General features: G+C 44.7%; 1 protein-coding gene across 4 annotated transcripts; it reads left to right on the top strand.

Moving 5' to 3' along the window:
• Positions 1-3,882: 3,882 nt before the first annotated feature.
• Positions 3,883-12,504, top strand: LOC140650633 (COUP transcription factor 1-like). Of its 4 annotated transcripts, none has more exons than XM_072859231.1 (4): positions 3,883-3,954; positions 4,084-4,321; positions 6,857-7,384; positions 12,224-12,504. In XM_072859231.1, the coding sequence occupies exons 1-4, from the start codon at positions 3,883-3,885 to the stop codon at positions 12,502-12,504; spliced, it is 1,119 nt and encodes a 372-aa protein (XP_072715332.1). The 4 variants fall into 4 exon arrangements, with proteins under 4 accessions (XP_072715332.1, XP_072715331.1, XP_072715329.1 ...); XM_072859230.1 differs by having other exon boundaries at positions 3,883-4,008; XM_072859228.1 differs by having other exon boundaries at positions 3,883-4,321.
• The last annotated feature ends 6,824 nt before the right edge of the window (positions 12,505-19,328 follow it).

Raw genomic sequence — 19,328 nt, 5'->3', positions numbered from 1 at the left:
AAATATCGACACACGTCTCTATATGGGGGGGGGGGAGTGGTGGTGTCCTCAGAACAAAAATCCTAAAAACTGTGGGCTAGACATATCTCCTTCCACTATTCATTCCACCAGATGCAAGATACCTGGGGAGTCTCAGGAAAGCAGCCAGGAGGCTGGAAGGGAAAAGTTGTCTCTGTGAAGTGTCCTCCCAGGGACTGCGGGCAGGACTGCAGCCTTGCTTAACACCCTTAGAAATCCCGAGGAGAAAAAGCAGAACTTGCCTAGGGTAGGCTGGTGTGGCCAGGAACCCGGGTGCTCAGCAATGCAGGCTCCGCAGAAACCTTTTCAAGGAGATACAGGTCTCAAGCTACTGGGTCCATCCACCTTCTCTCAGGCTTTCTCCCTGTGTCTGTGTCGGTGCCTCTGTCTGTCTCCCTCTCTCTCTCTGTGTCTTGCTCTGCCTCTTTTACTCCCCATCTCTTCATAGTGTGGAGAATAAAATCTAGATGATATACATACAGAGCTTGCTTTTCTGACTGACTTAATCTTATTCATTTAATCTTTTCACTGACCAAGAGACAGGACCAAGAGTTTATTTGGAAAGAGGGAGAGAGGGGAAAGGAGCCTACTGTTCATAGTCAATAACATCCTTTTTATCAATGTACTATGTGATGGAGACACCTTGGCCAAGGAACTCATTGAAAATCCCCCAGCTTCCAATCTGATAATAAGATTTTATGGGAGCTAAGAGGAAGGTAGTCTTTTTTTTTCTCTTTTTTTAACAGTTTGGTTTTTCTTTGTCACTCAGGCTTTTGACCCAAAGCAAATTTTAAACCTTGTGCAGAAGAGGGACATTTTGGGGAAGGAAGGCTTGAGAGAAAGGAGGCTAGGAACAGTACACAACTAGAAAGCAGAGGTTTCTTTTCCCTAATGTGGTTGCTTTTTTTTCTTTTTTCTTTTTTCTTTTTTCTTTTTTCTTTTTTCTTTTTTCTTTTTTTCTTTGTTTCTTTTTTCTTTTTTCTTTTTGGGGGGGTCGTTTTTCTTTTTAACGAAGAGAGGAAAAGGGGGATGAGGGGATAATAAGCCATAGATAGATTTCGTAGCTTCCTACTGCTTCAGGAAAAGCACGAGTTTTGTGCATGGCCGGGGGGGGGAGTGAGCAGGTGACTTGGCGGGCTGCACACCTCGGCCGGGTGCCTGTCCGCTAGATGGCAGCTGGATCCAGCCATTCCGGTGCCGCACCGCAGCCACCGCCACTCCGGGGCCTCGCCGGGCCGTGCCGGGCTGAGCTGGGCAGGGGTCAGAGCGAGACGCGGAGCCGAGCGGGGCGCCGTGCCTGGTCGCCCCCCGCGCCATCCTCCCCCGCATAGCTCTGGCCTCCGTGGGCGCGCACCGCCCCTCTGCCTGGCACTTAGGTTTGCGAGCATTGATCCGCGCGTGCGGCGCGGAGAGAACTTATTTTATGGGTTTATTAATCGCCCATGAGGCTCTTTTGGCAGCTTACAGTGCTTTGCAAGAGACATAGACATGTCTGTGGGCGGGCAGAGGAATTCAGGTTTGTTCTGGACGGTTCCCTCCCCCACCTCAACCCCCGCCCCCCCCCAAATGCTTCTCCACGACCAAAAAGAATGTTGATTTCCGATACCATTTTGTGACACCATGAACCCCACCGGAGCGATGAACAATCGTTCAGTATAATAAAAGGAGGGTGGACATATTAGGTGAGAAATTAGAGCAAGAAAGACCAACAGCAAACATAGCCCAAAGTGGAAATGGAGTATACCGATGTAAATATGTAAGTGAATCTGTGTACATATACACACACAATCAAATGTACTTCTTATTGTATAAGGCTTATTTTCTTCTCCATCATTAAAATCCCTTGCATGGCTTTTGCATTTGAAAACAGACACAGAAATCCCATTTTAAAATATGAAAAACTTTTCACGGGGAGCCCAAATCGTTCCCTTTTAATTCCCCTTTCCGTCTATCGAAGAATCCCTCGCTTTCTGTCTCTCCCCCCTCACTCTCCCCGCTCCTTCCCTCCCTTCCCCATCCCAGTCAATAAGTAGCAGAGAAAAAAACAAAACAAAACAAAACAAAACAAGACCTGGCGGGGAATTAGCCAATGGAGTGAAGGGGGCTTAGCCTCCCATTTTCTCTCCCCCCAATTCAGGGCTCTGACCAGTCAGTCGCTTTTGATTATCAGTTGCCAGCAGCCCTTCTCTTGGGTCCTTGACATGCGCTCCATATAAGGCAGCGATCTCCATAGAAACGTGTCAGTCTCAATAGTAGTGTCAAAGTTCACTATAAACAGATATTCGCTCAGATTCCCCCTTTCAGAAACATTGCTCTGCTAGGTTTCCCGTTTACGAGCATTCATTTTTTGGGTGTGTCCCCCCCCTCTTTTTTTTGCATATTCTATTAGTTGTGGGGTTTTTTCTTCATCTCCCTCTTCTCCTTCCTTTTCTTCTTTTTTCCACCCTTCCTCCTTGTCTCTTTCACTTCATTCCTGCAGAAGAGGAGAGAGGTGAGAGAGAGAGAGAGAGAGAAAGAAAGAAAGAAAGAAAGAACGGACAGAGGGGGAGAGAGAAAAAGAACGCATTCACATCTTAATACCATTATTACTTTGACCGCTCTTGTCTATTTATTTTATTTTGGGGGAGGGTTTTGCTTTTGGCTGATGAGTTTTTACCCGAAATACTTTTTTTTAGACAAACAAATAAGCAATAACCTTTTGGGGGGCGATTGCCACTGATTTTTGCAACCAGCATCGTGCATTATCACAAAAGAAGAAGGAAGGGGCAAGAAAGGGGAAGAGGATTTATTTATTCAACCTACTTTGGATTTGTCTTTTTCCTGCGTGTGTCATTATTATTCTCATTCTCTATTTTTACACTTCGCCGTGAATTCTTCTCCTCTGAGAATTTAGACACATTCTTTTTCTTTTTTTTAAATTTTTTTTCTTAAAAAACAAGAGACAGAGAACGAGAGAGAGCGAGTACAAAAGAAAGAGAAGCGACTAGCAACATCCGACCCCGACACGAAATCAAACTGTCTCAGCTCCCTCCCTCCTCGACCGCGCTCCCAGATACTGCCTCCCTAAATGGCTGACTGAGATCTGCCCTGGATCTGGTCCCCGGACACCTCCATGCCCTGATCTCCGGCAGCTGGCTCCTCTCTCTCCCTCCACCTGTCGCCTCCCGAGCCCTGCCCTCCAAGAGTCCGCACCGTCGGCATCGGAAGCAGCCTCCGCGGGAGCAGCGGCGGCGGCACGAGCGCCGATCGGTCCCCGGCTGCGAGCAGCGGCTCCGACCTCCTCCTCTTTCTTCTCCTCCGCGCTCCGACTTCCTGTATGTCTATACATCTTTTACACTCCTAGGTCTCGGACCGCGTGTGTGTGTGTGTGTGTGCGTGCATGCGTGAGTGGGGTGCAGCGTGCTGAGCGTGCGTGTGTGTGTCCGGTATGTTATTCTCCTGAATGCCTCTCCCGAAAGCCTTATTTGCCGTTTCTGATCTTGCAATTTGAAGCGGTAGAGAGGAGGGGAAGGAAGGGTGCGGGGGGGAAGAAGAGGCGAGAGAGAGGAGAGAGGGGAGAAATAGAGAGGCGTGGGTATTGGGGAGGCGCAAAAAAAAAATCTTTCGTCGCCCCCTCCCCCTCCATAAAAAAAGAAAAATAGGGAGAGGAAAAAAAATTAAAGAAAATAAAGAAAAGGGAAGGAGAGGCTCCAGCCGGCAGCGGCGGCGACGGCAGCCGAGGCGGAGGCAGGAGGCAGGCACTGTCCCCTCACTCCCCGCTCGCCTCCGGTGCCCGGCCGCCCGCCTTCCCCCGGCCCCCCGCCTCTCTCTCTGGCAGCCCACAGTGAGACGCGCCGCTCCCCAGCACGTCTTTGAGCCCGAGATATGGCAATGGTAGTTAGCAGCTGGCGAGATCCGCAGGAAGACGTGGCCGGGGGCACCTCAAAAGGCCCCAACGCCGCAGCGCAGCCGGCCCGAGAGCAGCCGCCCCAGCAGCAAGGGGGCTCGGCCGCCCCGCCCACTCCCAGCCAGCCGGGACCCCCCTCCACGCCGGGCTCGACCGGAGACAAGGGTCCGGGCCAGCAGGGCTCGGGGCAGATCCAGCACCACATCGAGTGTGTGGTGTGCGGTGATAAATCCAGCGGCAAGCACTACGGCCAGTTCACCTGCGAGGGCTGCAAAGGTTTCTTCAAGAGGAGCGTCCGTAGGAACTTAACTTACACGTGCCGTGCCAACAGGAACTGTCCCATCGATCAGCACCACCGCAACCAGTGCCAGTACTGCCGCCTCAAGAAGTGCCTCAAAGTGGGCATGAGGCGAGAAGGTGAATATTTCTTCCCTACTGTACTATCGCTCTCTCTCCCTATGGCGATATATACGTGTGTGTGCGAGACGCGCGCATATATATATATATATTTACAGCTCTCCGTGGCGATCTAGGTCTCTATATTTACATTGTACATGTCAATCTCTCCCTGTGCCTGCACTCCATCTGGCAGCTTTGCACCAGGTTTTGTTGTTATTGTTGATGGTGGTCGGTGTTTTCTTTTGCTTTTGGGTTTGTGCCCACTGCCCTCCTCCTGCTCCTCCCCACTCCCTTCCCCAGCACCGCCACACTCTTCCCTTCCCTGCTCATTGTGCTGAGAGTTTATTATTATGATTGCTCACTAAATATTTATCGTTTAGCTGCTCTCTGTGTGTGTGTGTGTGTGCACGCTTCTGTGTGTGGATGTGGTTTTGTCTATTGTTGGCATGAGACCAGGTGGGTGGGGAGAGATACATCTCTCTGTACGAGATGTGCTTCCATTCAGCTTCCTCCCCCCACTCCCGCCCTATCATTTATTTTTAAACCCACAACACTTCTCGGTAGATCTATTCCCAGCCTGAAAGAAAGATGAAAGACGTGTAAGTAGGAAAGGGGAAAAAAAAAAAAAAAAGAGAGGGGGAAATGTTCTAATGTATCTCTGCTTCCCTGTGCTTCCCAGTGCCCTGGGGTGTACTTCTGTACGAGATTTGGCCTTGTTTTCACTCCATGCGTTCAAAGGAAAGTTTGTGAGTAAGCCATTTTTAGCACGCTTCTCATTTTATTTATTCATCAAACTCCACCCTCTCCTTAAAGCCTATATAAAAATTGTGATTTATAACCTGTTTACCAATCCTTCTCATTTTAGCAGAATTCATAGTCTGCATCTGGCAGTGGGCTCCTGAACATTTCCAAGTGCTTCTTTATTTATTTGTTTTTCTTCTCCTTTCCAAGAGTTGCTGTGATTTTCTATGCATTAAGGCTCATTTTCGCGTAGGAAGATTTCCTGCCCTCTTTTCTCCTCGAAATATATTTCTCGGCTTACAGTTAAAGTTTATCCAGGGACTGTTGTTAAAGGTGTCTTAGAGTCACATCAGCGAAACAGGCAATTTTGCGGAATGGGGATTACTAGTGCCTTAATTGGTTTTAAAATTATATTTTATATGACACACACACACAAGGAATGGAGCTGCTCCAGATCGGAAAGACCTTGAAAATATGAAGGCTTAATTGGTAGCTTCAGGGACTGTCGGTAGATGTCTGGGAAAATAAGCAAATGAACTTAGAATTATGCTTGCAGTTAATTGAAAAATAACTAAATAACTGCCAAGTTTAAAACCAGATTAAAGAGGGAGAGGTGGGCTGGAGGGCAGGAGAAACGTCCAACCCGGGAGACTTGGAGGACTCGGTGGGAAACGGACATGCTCTGCTAAATTCGAATAAAAGAGAAAGTTGAGAAAATATGGCACGCCAGAAAGATTAATTACTTGTGTGCGAGAGTGTGCATGTGTAGAAATAAGCCTGAGTAGCCGTACCTTCTCCTTAAATTACCTTTGTTTACATGGCATGCCATTTAAAACACTGGCACAGATGAAGTAAAACGCACACACACACACTAAAAAAAAAAAAAGCTTTGGTCAGCTTTCGGGACTAGAGGCATACTTTATGCTCTGTGTGGAGATGGTTAATGAATCCAGTATTTTGCAGTTGTAAGCTTGTGCATTCACTGTGCGATGCTGACTGCATGCTTTTTCAGTGGCAACAGCGCACCAAAGATATTAATTACACCATCCCTTTTTTTCCCCTGAATGTTTGGCTATTGTAAGTTCGGACCTTTTGGTTTTATTTCCCCCCTTCCCTTGATAATATTTAATCTTTCTCTTCCTTTTAGGAGGGAAAACTTTGCTGGGTGATGGGGGGGGGATCCTGTATGGAAAGCTTGTTCTGTGTAATAAAGTTAGGAGTGGGGAGCTGGGGGGCTCTGACCTGTTCTGGTTTTAAGGGTGATGTTGTGATATTTTTTAAGAATATGGACGCATTTATTTTTATGATTTTTTTTTAAAAGGAGCACAGCGGTTCACTTGTAAATCTGAATGCTACCAGGGTAATCGTCTGATATCTACAACAGAGCTTGGCTATGTTTTTAACAGCTGGCTTTGATTTTAAAGCTACTTTCTTACTACCTGGAGGATTTATTTGATTTTATTTTTATGTGTGGGGTTGCCTTTTGTTGCGAAGGGGGGCGGGGGGCGGATTTGTCTTTCTCGCCTTGACTTTTAAGAAATATTTTAAATCTGTGTTTATTTTGTGAAGTCTGTCGGGGAGGGGGGGGCTCTTGGCTTCTGCTGGGCTGGGGCTGCCTGAGCAGGGGCCGGGGCCGGGCGGGGGGCGATGCAGGTCGGCACTGAACCTGCCTGGCTCCATATGCCTCTGGCAGGCTGTGCGTGTGCCAGGGGAAGGAAGCCTGACATTGTCTCCGGCTGTCTAGCAGCGCGGCTGGAGTGATGCCTGCAAACCTCATGGATGCACATCTCTTTCTTTCCTTCTTTTTATCAGCGGTTCAGCGAGGAAGGATGCTGCTCACCCAGCCGAACCCAGGCCAGTACACGCTGACCAACGGGGACCCCATCAACGGGCACTGCTATCTTTTGGGATACATATCGCTGCTGCTGCGGGCCAAGCCCTACCCCTCCTCCCGCTACGGCAACCAGTGCATGCAGTCCAACAACATCATGGGCATCAAGAACATCTGCAAGCTGGCCACTCGCCTGCTCTTCAGCGCTGTCGAGTGGGCCCGCAACATCCCCTTTTTCCCCGACCTGCAGATCACTGACCAGGCGGCCCTGCTGCGACTCACCTGGAGCGAGCTCTTCGTGCTCAACGCAGTGCAGTGCTCCATGCCGCTCCACGTAGCCCCGCTCCTGGCCGCCGCTGGCCTCCACGCCTCCCCCATGTCCGCCAACCGCGTCGTAGCCTTCATGGACCACATCCGCATCTTCCAGGAGCAGATGGAGAAGCTCAAGGACCTGCATGTCGACTCGGCCGAGTACAGCTACCTCAAAGCCATCATCCTCTTCACCTCAGGTGAGCCTCGGCGGCTCCTGGCGGGGGAGGCCGCGACGGGGACAGTGATATGCATGGGGATAGGGGGGACCCTGCCACTCTCCTGGGCTCGCAGAGATGGGATAGTCCCCCCGGGGCCACACAGAGCTGGGGCAGCAGGCATGGGGCTCCTAGGGCCCCTCCGGTCCCCCGCCTCATCCAGGGAGAGGAGAGGGTGCAGGCCTCCCCGAGGCACACCCGCCCTCCAGGGTTCGGGACAGGGGGGCACCAGCACCACTCACTCATAAATAACAGCGCCTTGCTGCTACCCCATTTCCCCTGGTTGGCAACCGCTCCACCTTCACAGTTGCGAAGTTATTTGGGATCATAAAAATATTGATGCGATCTTTCTTTTTTGAAAGACCAAAATATAATAACGTAATGGAAGAAGGAAGTCTAAGGGGGTATGCCATAGGGCAGAGATAAATCTTTCCACCGTGCAAAACCACACAAAAAGTGGAATTTTAAGATTGCCTAAAAAATATCAAATTAAGCGGAGGTGGTGGAAACATACGTGCATGCATGTTAGCAATTTTTTCTTATGATAGTTGGTTCAAATTAACTAGCAGAAAAGTGCATTACATCTCCTTTGAGATGTTGTAGCCTATAATTAATAAGCCTATAATTAATAAGCCTATAATTAAAAATAAGCCTATTATAACCTGCGAGAGAGAAATTTATAAACATCAAAGATGACCAATATAAAGGAAATATAAGAAATAAAAATAAGGCAAGATAAGAAACCTCGAAATGTAGACTTTTAATTATTCTAATTATCATCAGGATTGGACTAATTGCCACTTTTTCTGCTTGTTTGTTGTGGGATTGGGGTTTTTTTCTCTTTTGAACTGGTCTTCCCTGTTAGTAACAACAAAATAGTTCCAATAAATCTGACTTTAAACTAGGCCGAAGCAAAATTAAAAGCATTCCTGAACAAAGATGGCAAATCATTCAAAGGCCTTGTTTAACAGTAAGCAGTTTATAATCCATCGATATTTGTTGCCTTTCATGCATGAAAAATAGTATTTACATTCTATTAAAATTACTCTTAAATTTGTACAATGTCGTAATGTAGCGAATGTAGTATTAATGTCAATTTGAACATCAGATAATTTATTTAGACAGGAGTATCTAATTTGTATGCAGGGTGGTCAGACTTGTACTGTGACTTCCCCCTTTTACTTCCAGTAGAAATGCAGTCTTATAGTGTTGGGGGGAATATTTATTTGCAAAGGATAAAGTGCAGATCTTAAAACAAATGGAATATTTACTGAATAACCAGCTCGATATTTTAATACACTTTATCTTATTAAGTCTTCCTGATGGAAACATGTTTTTCAAAAGCGTCAAAAAGACCTGGTAGCATTTATGAGGCTGATTTTACTTCAGAGTCTGCCTGCAGACTTACATACTTTCCATTCCCATTAGTTTCAGGATGTTCATCAATAAATAGGGCCATTCTGGGACAGACCTTCTTTTTTTTAGACCCAGCTTTGAGAGATTATTCCTAAATAGAGAGGGGTTGGCCTGAGTCTTAGCACTTGTATCTGGAAAAGGCCTCAGGAAGGCGACTGCTCCAAATTAGGGCACATTGGGGTTCTCTCTCTCTCTCTCTCTTCTCCCCACGCATACACACACGTTTACCTTCCTCAAGTGATCGACCTTGGCTAGGAATGTAGCTAGTGTCTTTAGATGATCACTTCGTTTCCATATATTTAAAAAATGTAATTAAATGTTTACGAGGGGAAAAGCCTCTTCCTACAATTTAGTGAAGTGTTAATGGGGTAGAAAGGGAACAATAATATTATTTTGGAGCAGGATTGCACCTCATAAAATGGAAATACAGCTGTCAGGAGTAATCTACCCCTTACCCCCATCCACACATTTCCCCTTTTGACTAAACTTGTTTTCATTGCTTAGCCAGAGGGGAATTCATGGGAAGCCTTTCTCAGTCATCCAACTTTTAAACAAACTTTGACTGATGGAAAAGACATTTTTAGGCATATTGCTCTAAGTCCTTTGCTAAGGACTAAGTATTTAAAACTGGCATGGATTTCTCCCGTTGTGGTTTTTATTTTTGGGGTCCAGATTATATATTTAATCCGTAAAATTCTGTACACCATCCAACGACTGGGTCATAACCCAAAACCTGCTTCTTTCTTGCTCCTTTTTTTTTAAAAATTATTAATTAATGCACCTACCTTTTCCTTGTAATAAATAAAAGTTTCCAGGGAGGGACCAAGCTAGATAGCATAAATCCAATAAATCTATTTGCAGCTCAATAAGAACTTAGATTTGTATTTAGATGCCAGATGATTACATCTATATTTTCTGAACACTAAAGTCTTCTGAACACATAACATGAAATACATTCCCACTACTACAAAAGAGAAGGCTGGAGTGTGCTGAACAGTAATGGTTATTTATTTACATAATTTCTTTTCTATAGACTGCAGGAAGAAATATAGAGCTTTTCCTTATTTACACACTGCCATATAAAAAAGTGAGACACACAGAGTTTTCACATTAAGCTACTTTCTTAGATGGGATAATAATTCACTTTTGGTAAACATGTATTGCATTATTTCTTCCATGGATTTCACTTCTCTGAACTCAATGATCTAATTGAGCTTTGCATCCTTTAATTATTATTTTTTAATCTCATTCTAAAGGTAGAATTAAGCCTTCCCACCGCAACCTTTAAGGATGCAAAATAAAATCCAAATAACCGCATATGCCTGACCATTTAAAATAATTAAAGCTCAATAGATATTATCGGCATGAGAAAATCCTAAGTGTTTGGAGGTCTAAAGCAAATCCCAATATATACTTTTCTCCCCCTGTCTGTCACCTTTCTAGCAAGTAACTTCCCCATCTACATTGCCCAGTGACCTTCAGTATAGGTGCACTTATCATAAATATCTGATAAATATTTTACTAACCTTAAGGGTATGACATATGGGGCATTAAAAAAAAAAGTTCTGCTAGGGTGTCAATAAGACCCTTTCATATTACATTGTTTGGAAGTTGAATAGGATCATAATGCATAATGGGCAGATAATACATGTAAAATAGTAAGATATATGTAAATACAGAGTGTGATTTTTGGCAATCAACATATGAACAGGCCTGGGTTTTTGATATATATTGCAAACAAGAACAGCCCAATGCTTTCATGTATATATCTATATCTATATATTTTTTATATATATATATATGTTGCAACCTAGTGCTTTAGATGTTGCAAAATATCATTGCATTAAAGGTACAATATGGATTAGTGGAACAGTCTGGCTCAGATAACTCTATATCTGAGGGATGCCAAGTCTGCAGTTCAGGTCAAAGGTTCTCCAGTTCTTGAATTATGGCTTGTTTTAATTGTATTTTTGCTCGAGACCATATTATTGTAGATGAAGGTGTTCAGAAATCTTTGTAAAGCCAGTTCTTGATATAGAAAGACATAAGCTAAAAAAATGCAGTTGCTACAGACTTTTTCTTTGAATCATTTGTTGTGTCTTTCCAGGGTCATAATTCTACATTCACAATTTTGTAATGTCCTTTTGTGGCCATTAACATGCATTAATTTATACACAGATCTATGTATTAGCAAAGTCTGGCTTTGATCTGTGTTAAACCACACTGCCAGCTGACTGCTTCTCCGTGATCCTTACATTTTAAAAAATATTTATTATTAATCTGTGAAACAATGTAGATAATCGAACTATGGAGGCAAACCCACCACGTTTCTTATGACTGTAGTTTTCTGTGCAAGTCTCTCAATAAGCAGTTGATGCACAATTATCCACTGCTTTGGGTTATGCATGCACAGAGATGGGGGGGGTGGTGAGTATGTGTGTGTACATGCACATGCACAAACGTGTATATGTATAAATGTATAGATTTGAAGGGTTCCAGTTTATGCTCTCAGATTAGTATGCATTTGCCTAGATCGTATCATTCTGCAAAGTGTGAGGGATATATTTCTAGCTATATACATGAAATATACATATATATGAAGGATATATTTCTGGCTATATTTAGGCAACATTCTCCCACTACTGCCGTTTCTATTTTTTTATCTGATAGCTGCAGATGTCTGCTTAGAACAGCCCTGCAGTAACTGAGCCATATTCTGCTAGATTATTATACAGTTTAAAAAGATGCGAACAATTTTCAATTACTTGATCAATTACTTGTCATTTTCAATTTCATCAAATCAATTTCAATTACTTGTACAGATACAAGAACCCCCTTTCTCTTCAGAATTGTTCTGCAGATTCCATGCAAGCCACTCCAAATCCTGCGGACCCAAGCATTTGCCTTGATCTAATTTGCAGCCATGCCAACAAGTTTCCATTGTGTGTGTGTAATTTGTGTGTGTGTGTGTGTGTCCTGTTTTATTTAACGGAGGCTGTTCCTCGTTTTCAGAAGTCCAATGAAGTGCTCCCTGGAGTTGGGACTACACTCACCGGGTCGGAGTGGCGGGGGTGGGGCAGACACCACACAGTAGCCCCCTGGAAATACACACGGGGGGTGCGGCCCGGGCAGCCTCCCTGCACGGACAGGTCGCGCTGCGCCCTCCCCTACCCCCCGCCCGCCCGGGCTGCATTATTTATTTGCGCGGTGCAGGAAACACAAAGAGCGGGGGCGTCAGGTGTTCCCCCTCCTGGGTGGGCGCGGCGAGCCGGGGGTGCCTCCCCGACGGGATGCGGTGGTGCTGCCCGCTTCCCCGCCAGTAAGTGTTTGCTCCCCTCCTTTCCCCGTCTGCCTGCCTCCGCGGCTACCCCTCACCTGTCTCCGCCTGTGCGGTGGCCCGGGCAGATGCCTGCGGCCTGTCGGATGCTGCGTACATCGAGAGCCTGCAGGAGAAGTCGCAGTGCACGCTGGAGGAGTACGTGCGAAGCCAGTACCCCAACCAGCCCAGCCGCTTCGGGAAGTTGCTGCTGCGGCTGCCCTCGCTGCGCACAATCTCCTCCTCCGTCATCGAGCAGCTCTTCTTTGTCCGCTTGGTAGGTAAAACCCCCATTGAAACTCTCATCAGAGATATGTTACTGTCTGGGAGCAGCTTCAATTGGCCATACATGTCCATCCAGTGTTCCTAAAGCCCGGCCCGCACCCCCTGTAGAGACGCTGCGGAGCGGCACAGGAGGGAGCGCACGCACCAAGGGGAAGTCGGGGTGTGGGACACGGACAGTAAACAAAAGAAAGGCCCGAGTAGGATAGGATATATTGCCGTGTTTGGGAGGAAAATAAAGGACCTTGTGTCTGTGGAGACTTTTGGAGAGGAAAAAATAATAATAAAAGAGACCAAAAGTAAAAAAAAGAGAACCGAGGGTATTTTAATAAAATCAAAAGGACAATAATGAATCTTCCAGGATTTATTGTGGACTGATGTGGATACATGCTGTACAGAAACTTACCATGAACATTGTTAATAATTTTGTAAAATATTAGTCTTTATTTTCATTTTTGGGGTAAAACTTAAACCATCATATGCACATAAAGGAAAAAAAGAAACAAGAATTAGGGGAAAATAACATTTTCTAAATAATTATTTTTTAAAAAAAAAAGGTCTGTGTCTATGTATCTATATCTGTTTTGTATTTTTTCTGGTTCCAAACCAGGTTCCCTGTGATTCTACACTAATAATTTCTGATATAACCCTTTGCTTTTTATAATGACTGCAATATATTTTGTTAAAGCTGTTCTTCAGGAATTAAAATTGAACTGAGAATTTAAATAAAAATAAAATAAATTAGCAAAAAAAATCAACTTGTCACCCCACAACTCATGTATCTTATTGCTTAAAACATGCCAACAGTTCACCGAAATATAAAAATACTTGTAAGGGGTAACAAAGTTGCATAAACCACGTCATGTTACAAAACTGACTTGACTGTGCAAGTTTAGGGCTGAGTTGTCATGGTTTAGGAAGAGACAGTTGGAAACACAGGTAGTGTAATGCCATAGGTGAACTCATTTTGCTGAGATTGTATAGTAAACTTTTCACCAATGCTGATGTGCATATTACACTGGCCTACCCATTTTGAAACACCTTTTCCTGTCAGTTGGCCTGTCTGCTGAGTTCACACCTTGCTGTTTCCTTGGAGAAATTATGGACATGGATTGAAGTCACTGTATTCTGCCATCACTCTGTGGAGGTGTACAATATAAGGCATACTGTAGCCATGATTTCTGTTATTTGTTTGTTACAGGCTTGGTGGGTTTTTTTGTTTGGGTTTTTTTTCCCCGCTCCCAAAGATTCAAAGACACAAGAATGTGTCCTGATTTGCGTGTGTGTGTGTTGCATTTGCTATCAGCTGAAACATTGCTCTTACTGTTTTTCTTTACTCCAGTCACTACGTGTCAAGAGTATTCCCAGCCCATTAATATAGAAGTCTAACTGGAGATTTCCTCATTGGATGGTGAGTGAGCGTTTTGTGTGTGTTTATGTGTGTACATGTGTCATGTGCATTATGGTTATACACAAAACATGGATAATGGCTATATGTGCACAGGATTTTGAGATGTGTGCGAAAAGCCCTGTTTCATTTTGGTTTGTGGGGTTTTTCTTCGTAAAGAAATTAAAAATCGTTTGTGTAATGGAGCTCCTTTGAAGGTAAAGGCTTCTCAATACTTCTGGTTGGTTGTGCAGATCTCTTTAACAGCTTTCAGTGCATTAATGTTTTATAGGATCTGAGACAGAGCTGTAAGAAAACATACTACCAAGGGAGCTCTTTCTTAACATATTGATAAAGCTGGATCTTTAAAAATAACATTCCCCCAACATGCAGACACCTCCCGTGCCCTCCAAACAAACCCGAATGAGACAGGCTTTTCAGTTTGTGGAGTCATTGGCAATGTTTTTCTTTTAATTTGCTGTCCTCCATACTCCCCATATTTATTGTTGTAGTTGTTGCTGCTGTTATTGCATTAATTCAACTCGCTTGGGGTTTTTTAAATTCTAGGCGCAGCAGATACGAGGCAAAAGCAGCTTTATAAAGTAGGCACTTATAGCTGGGTAATCAACATTGCAGACAGATACTCTATGGGGGTAGAGTCCATTACAAATATGGAAGCCCGGCCTGTATTCATAGGGGCTGTATGGGGGAACTGATGATTTCAAACCTGGGCACACAAGGACAGAAATTAGGCACACAAATACCCTCCTTTTTTAACTTACATGGGTGCTATACAGGGGACAGCTTTGTTTCTTGCACTGGTTGACTTCCCCAAGCGGAGAGGGTACACCAGTCTTTCCATGTTGCCAGCAGAGAGTGAGCAGGCACTCAGCCCTTGGAAATGCTGAAGTAACTTTTCAGCATTGCTTTTTGGTGGGATGGGTGATTGGGGACCCAGCTGGACTAGCAGTAAAAAAAGGACTGTGGGAAGGGAAAAAATAATAATTAAAAACCCCCTCTCGATTTCATCCACTGAGATGTGAATATATTCATTACAGTGTTATCCCACTGATGAAAACAGATAAACTTTTTTATAGGTCAGGAACGTATTTTTCAATTAATGTTCATATTTATGAACAATAATAACCCACAGATTACCAAGAAACTTGCAGGTGTAGAGGAGTTGTACGAGATGCACTTATTTCCATGTATGTGCCTAGAAAGAAGCATTTCAATCCCTTATTAAACTTTGCTTTTAAGATGGTATTGTGTTCTGAAGTGTTAAATATCCAGTCTTTGTTGTGCTCGTGGATGTTTTCCTTTGCCAGACGCCAAGCTCTTGGGCATTCATACACAGGCTAAAAATATTGTATGATCTTGTCACCAAACACTATATGCTAAAAATTTGAATGTGGAGAGGGGTCGGGGTCCCTTCATAACTTTCTGCTGACTTATTTTTAACTACAATATAATGCTGGTTTCAGTCCTGGTTTCAGCTGGGATAGAGTTAATTTTCTTCCTAGTAGCTGGTATAGTGCTGTGTTTTGGATTTAGTATGAGAATAATATTGATAACACACTGATGTTTTGGCTGTTGCTAAGCAGTGTTTACACTAGTCAAGGACTTTTCAGCTTCCCATGCTCTGCCAGGTGCACAAGAAACTGGGAGGGGGCACAGCCAGGATAGTTGATCCAAACTGGCCAAAGGGCTATTCCATACCATATGACATCATGCTCAGTATATAAGCTGGGGGGAGTTGGCCAGGGGGTAGCGATTGCTGCTTGGGGACTGGCTGGGCGTCAGTCGGCGGGTGGTGAGCGTTTGCATCACTTGGTTTTTTGTTTTTCCCTGGGTTTTGTTCCTCTCTCTCTCCCTCTCTTGTTATTTTCCTTTTCATTACAATTTTTAAATTATTATTATTATTGTCGTTGTTATTATTATTATTATTTTATTTCAATTATTAAACTGTTCTTATCTCAGCCCACGAGTTTTCTTACTTTTGCCCTTCTGATTCTCTCCCCCATCCCCCTGGGAGGGGGGAGGGTGAGCGAGCGGCTATGTGGTGCTTGGTTGCTGACTAGGGTTGAACCACGACACCAACTCCAGCTAAATTTCTCCTGCCTTGTTATCGCTGCTAGCCCATAGACTGCCACCGGCGGGGTGGGCGTTTCCCCAGCACCTCTCCGCGGCCCCCTTCAGCCCCTCCGACCGGCAGGACACCGCGAGGTGGGGGCGCCCACGGACTCCGCTCCGCCGCCTGCTCCAGGGGGACTCCGCAGAGGCTTCCTTCCCACGCAGGGCTCTGCATGCCCCCCCGCACTACCAGGGGATGCTCATTAACTGCTTCGCCAGCGCTTAAAGGGAGGAGAGAGAAAAAAAAAAAAAGTCCAACCCTCTCACCCCAGCCCTGTGTAGCAGACCCACTTATGTCATTGCTGTGGAACTTGCCTCCTCCCACTGCCCAATTAAGCCTTTTCTATATATTCAAATCGAATAAATATTTGGAGATACTTCTAAATGGTAGGTTGAACCAGAGCTGATGCAGGAGGTTTCTTGGGAGGCCAGCGTAGGGATGGCTACTCTTTCCCCAGGCAGCTCGCATAGGCAGTGTCAGGGGGGAGGTCCTCTCTCTTGCATCTCCTTCGCTTTTAAAACATGCTGATCTGTTTCCCAGCGAGGGGCTGTGGCTGCCGCTTTCCTGGGGGTATTTCGTCCTGCCCTGGGGAGTGGGTTCAGTTCACTCCCTAGGAGAGTTTGGGCAGTCTCGATCGCCTTCACCTGCAGAGAAGAAATCGATTTGCAACATTTCCAGGAGAGAAAAGGGTAACCTTGAGTCCTTCTGAACCCCTCAAAATTAGGTTTAATTCAAAGGGGAAAAATCTCCATCATAAGTGACCTCTTTCATTGCACACTTAACACTTCTAAAAGTGGCAAGTTTAATAATGAAACAGGGTTGCCTATATGCAAAATGCTCTTTTACTGGAAGTAAATAATGGGTCTTAAATAGAAAACGTTTTATCAAATGCCTGTGACTTGGGGTCACTTTAAGTGACAGCAAAATTAATAAAAGAAAAGTAAATTCTACTTTGTTTAATGAGAAGGAAACTCTGTTTGGCTTCCAACACAAAGATAAAGATATATTTTAGCAGATGGAAAGAGCTTAATACAAAGTCTCTGCCTATAAAAAAAAAACTATGACATGAAAGTCAGATACTCCCTTTTCAACAAAAACACTCACTGACCGTCTAAGAACTTTGGCTCCTTTGAAGTAGATTTGAACTGCTGCGGATGTAGACACAAGCTTCGCTTAGAGATCAGAAAGAGCTCTCAGGGAAGGTCCCCCCAAGGAACTGTGAGGCGAGTATGTCACGGATGGAGCGAGTGTGCACTTCACTTGCAAGAGAGAAGTAAAAATATAGTTTATTGATACAGAATAAGGAGTTAACAAAGTTCAATGTGACTGTTTTAACAAGATTCAACGGCAAGGTACACTTGATTATTTACTGCATAGAGGACAGGGTCAGACAAAACTGTCAGGGAGACCCTCCCGTTGAGTCATGAGGTTTGGAAAAAGATCCCCTTGCTTTCTAAACTCCTTCTCAGAGAGGAGTCTAGGTGCGGCTAGATCCAGTCCTAGTCTCAGACTTGGTCAATGGTTTATGTCTAAAGGATTATATGTGCACAATCAATCCTTTATATCACTTAGCTAAGATTTCAAAGTTTAGCATGCTATTAGTCACTTACCGAGGATCTGTTGCGGCAAGGAATCTCTCAACCTCGAGGAGTAACCTTGAGAGGCGTCCCTGCTCAAGGGGAGATCCTGGCGTGCAGCCCGCTGCCGTGCAGGAGAGCTCAAAGGGCTCTTGGGCTGCTCACTATTTATGGGGGATAAGATGATTGACCCATAGTCATATTTGCATGCCAACCACAGGTTTTAGTTTCTTCGGTGGGTGCATTGCACAATAGCCCTAGGCTATTGTGTTGTTATCTGTCTCCTGAATTCACTTTGAGCTGATGCAGCCATCATGACCAGATGCATCCATTACAGTCACCACTGGTGGTTATCACCTAAGCAGGGTTGCAGGAGATAAAGGTCGGGGGTGGGGGAAGCACACTGTCACAGGGTGAGACTGCCCATCAGCCACCTCGTGGAGCAGCCCTGCTGGAGGGAAGGGACAGACGGACTCACCGATGGACAGATGACATTAGGGTTTGTTTCAGTAGTTCCACAAGCAGTGACCAAGTGCATAGCCATTCATAAACAATGTCCCCTAATGCATGTGCATGGCGATTACAGATACTGTTGATACGCTTCCTTCGGATTCATGGAACATTTTGACTATTCAAAGAGATAGTTTTTATGTTTTTAAATAACATTTTTGCAAATTGGATCCTTAATCTTGTCTACTTTGTGTTTTATTTGGAGAGATGATAATTGGTCAACTCCCCTACCCCTTTTTCTTCCAGTTTCTTTCCACTGGTTTGAGTCTAATTTCAGAAACGGCATGATCTCCATATATGTCTATATATTTGTTTTAAAAGGCTCCCTTTCTAATTGGCTTCACAGTCACTGACTTTGGCGTGAGATTTCCCCCTCCCTTTAATCCCCAGTGGGTCAAAGCAGCTGAAGATGAGTATTGTGCAGGGGTTCCATGGCGCAATAAGAATTATAAATACATACATTTCAGAAACCCCAACTCATGGTTGCTATGAGGCATTCTCCTTGCCCTGTTACCTTGCAAACCTGCCAGGTTTCTCAGCCTCGATGATGTGGGGGATTCCTCCTATGAAAAGGAGGTTTTGAGGGAAAAAGAGAGAGGGAGAAAGAGAAAATGAGAGAGAGAAAACAGAGAAAGAGAGAGGAGAGAGAGAAAGGGGAGGAGGAAAGCGAGGTGAAGATCTGAGAACACAAGTGGAAACCAATAAGACTACTGTTAAAGTGCTTGCTCATGATCCATGGCGTCACCAGGTCTTTTACTTAGGAAGCTGAAGAGTTTTATTCCTAAATAAGTCAAAGACCCATTTACCTCTGTCATGTTCTGTTCATCAAGCCACAAGTCAAGAGTTCCTAACATGAAACTATTTGTTTGCTTACACAGCCAGCTGGGTGCAATTTCACGTCTGAGATATTTATCTGAAAGCGCCTCTCATTTATTATCCTTACTTGTCAGTGAATCCATTTTCTAACTTTTTTTTTCCCCTTCTTCATTCATTGAAGGCTCCGGGCTTAAATATTCCCTTAAATATTTCAGCACCTACCCCTTCTCCCCTCCGATCACACAGGACATTTAGCACAAAATAACTGGAGAATAAGGCAGAAACTGCAAAAATCACAAGATTACTCCCTTATTACAGCTTTTGCCCCTCCCTCCCCCATCTGTCTCTGTCTCTCTACCTCCCCCCCGTCTCTCCCACCCCCCTCTCTCTCAAGGCCTGTGTGATGGCTGGGATTTTTTTTTTTAAGTGTGTCTGAAGTCAGGGCATTTTCCACTGCGCATTTTCCCATTGCTGCTCCGGTGCAAGGT

The sequence above is a fragment of the Ciconia boyciana genome, chromosome 4 (genome assembly GCF_034638445.1).
Source record: "Ciconia boyciana chromosome 4, ASM3463844v1, whole genome shotgun sequence".
NCBI classification, from domain to species: domain Eukaryota; kingdom Metazoa; phylum Chordata; class Aves; order Ciconiiformes; family Ciconiidae; genus Ciconia; species Ciconia boyciana.
Note: the sequence above shows the minus strand (reverse complement) of the source record. Positions and strands in the feature narration are given on the sequence as shown.

Excerpts from the sequence above, each read along its gene's own strand:
- LOC140650633 (XM_072859228.1), top strand. The coding sequence starts at position 3,883 with ATGGCAATGGTAGTTAGCAGCTGGCGAGATCCGCAGGAAGACGTGGCC. Across the intron at positions 4,322-6,856 it reads AGTGGGCATGAGGCGAGAAG|CGGTTCAGCGAGGAAGGATG; the intron begins GTGAATATTTCT and ends TCTTTTTATCAG. Across the intron at positions 7,385-12,223 it reads CATCATCCTCTTCACCTCAG|ATGCCTGCGGCCTGTCGGAT; the intron begins GTGAGCCTCGGC and ends TGGCCCGGGCAG.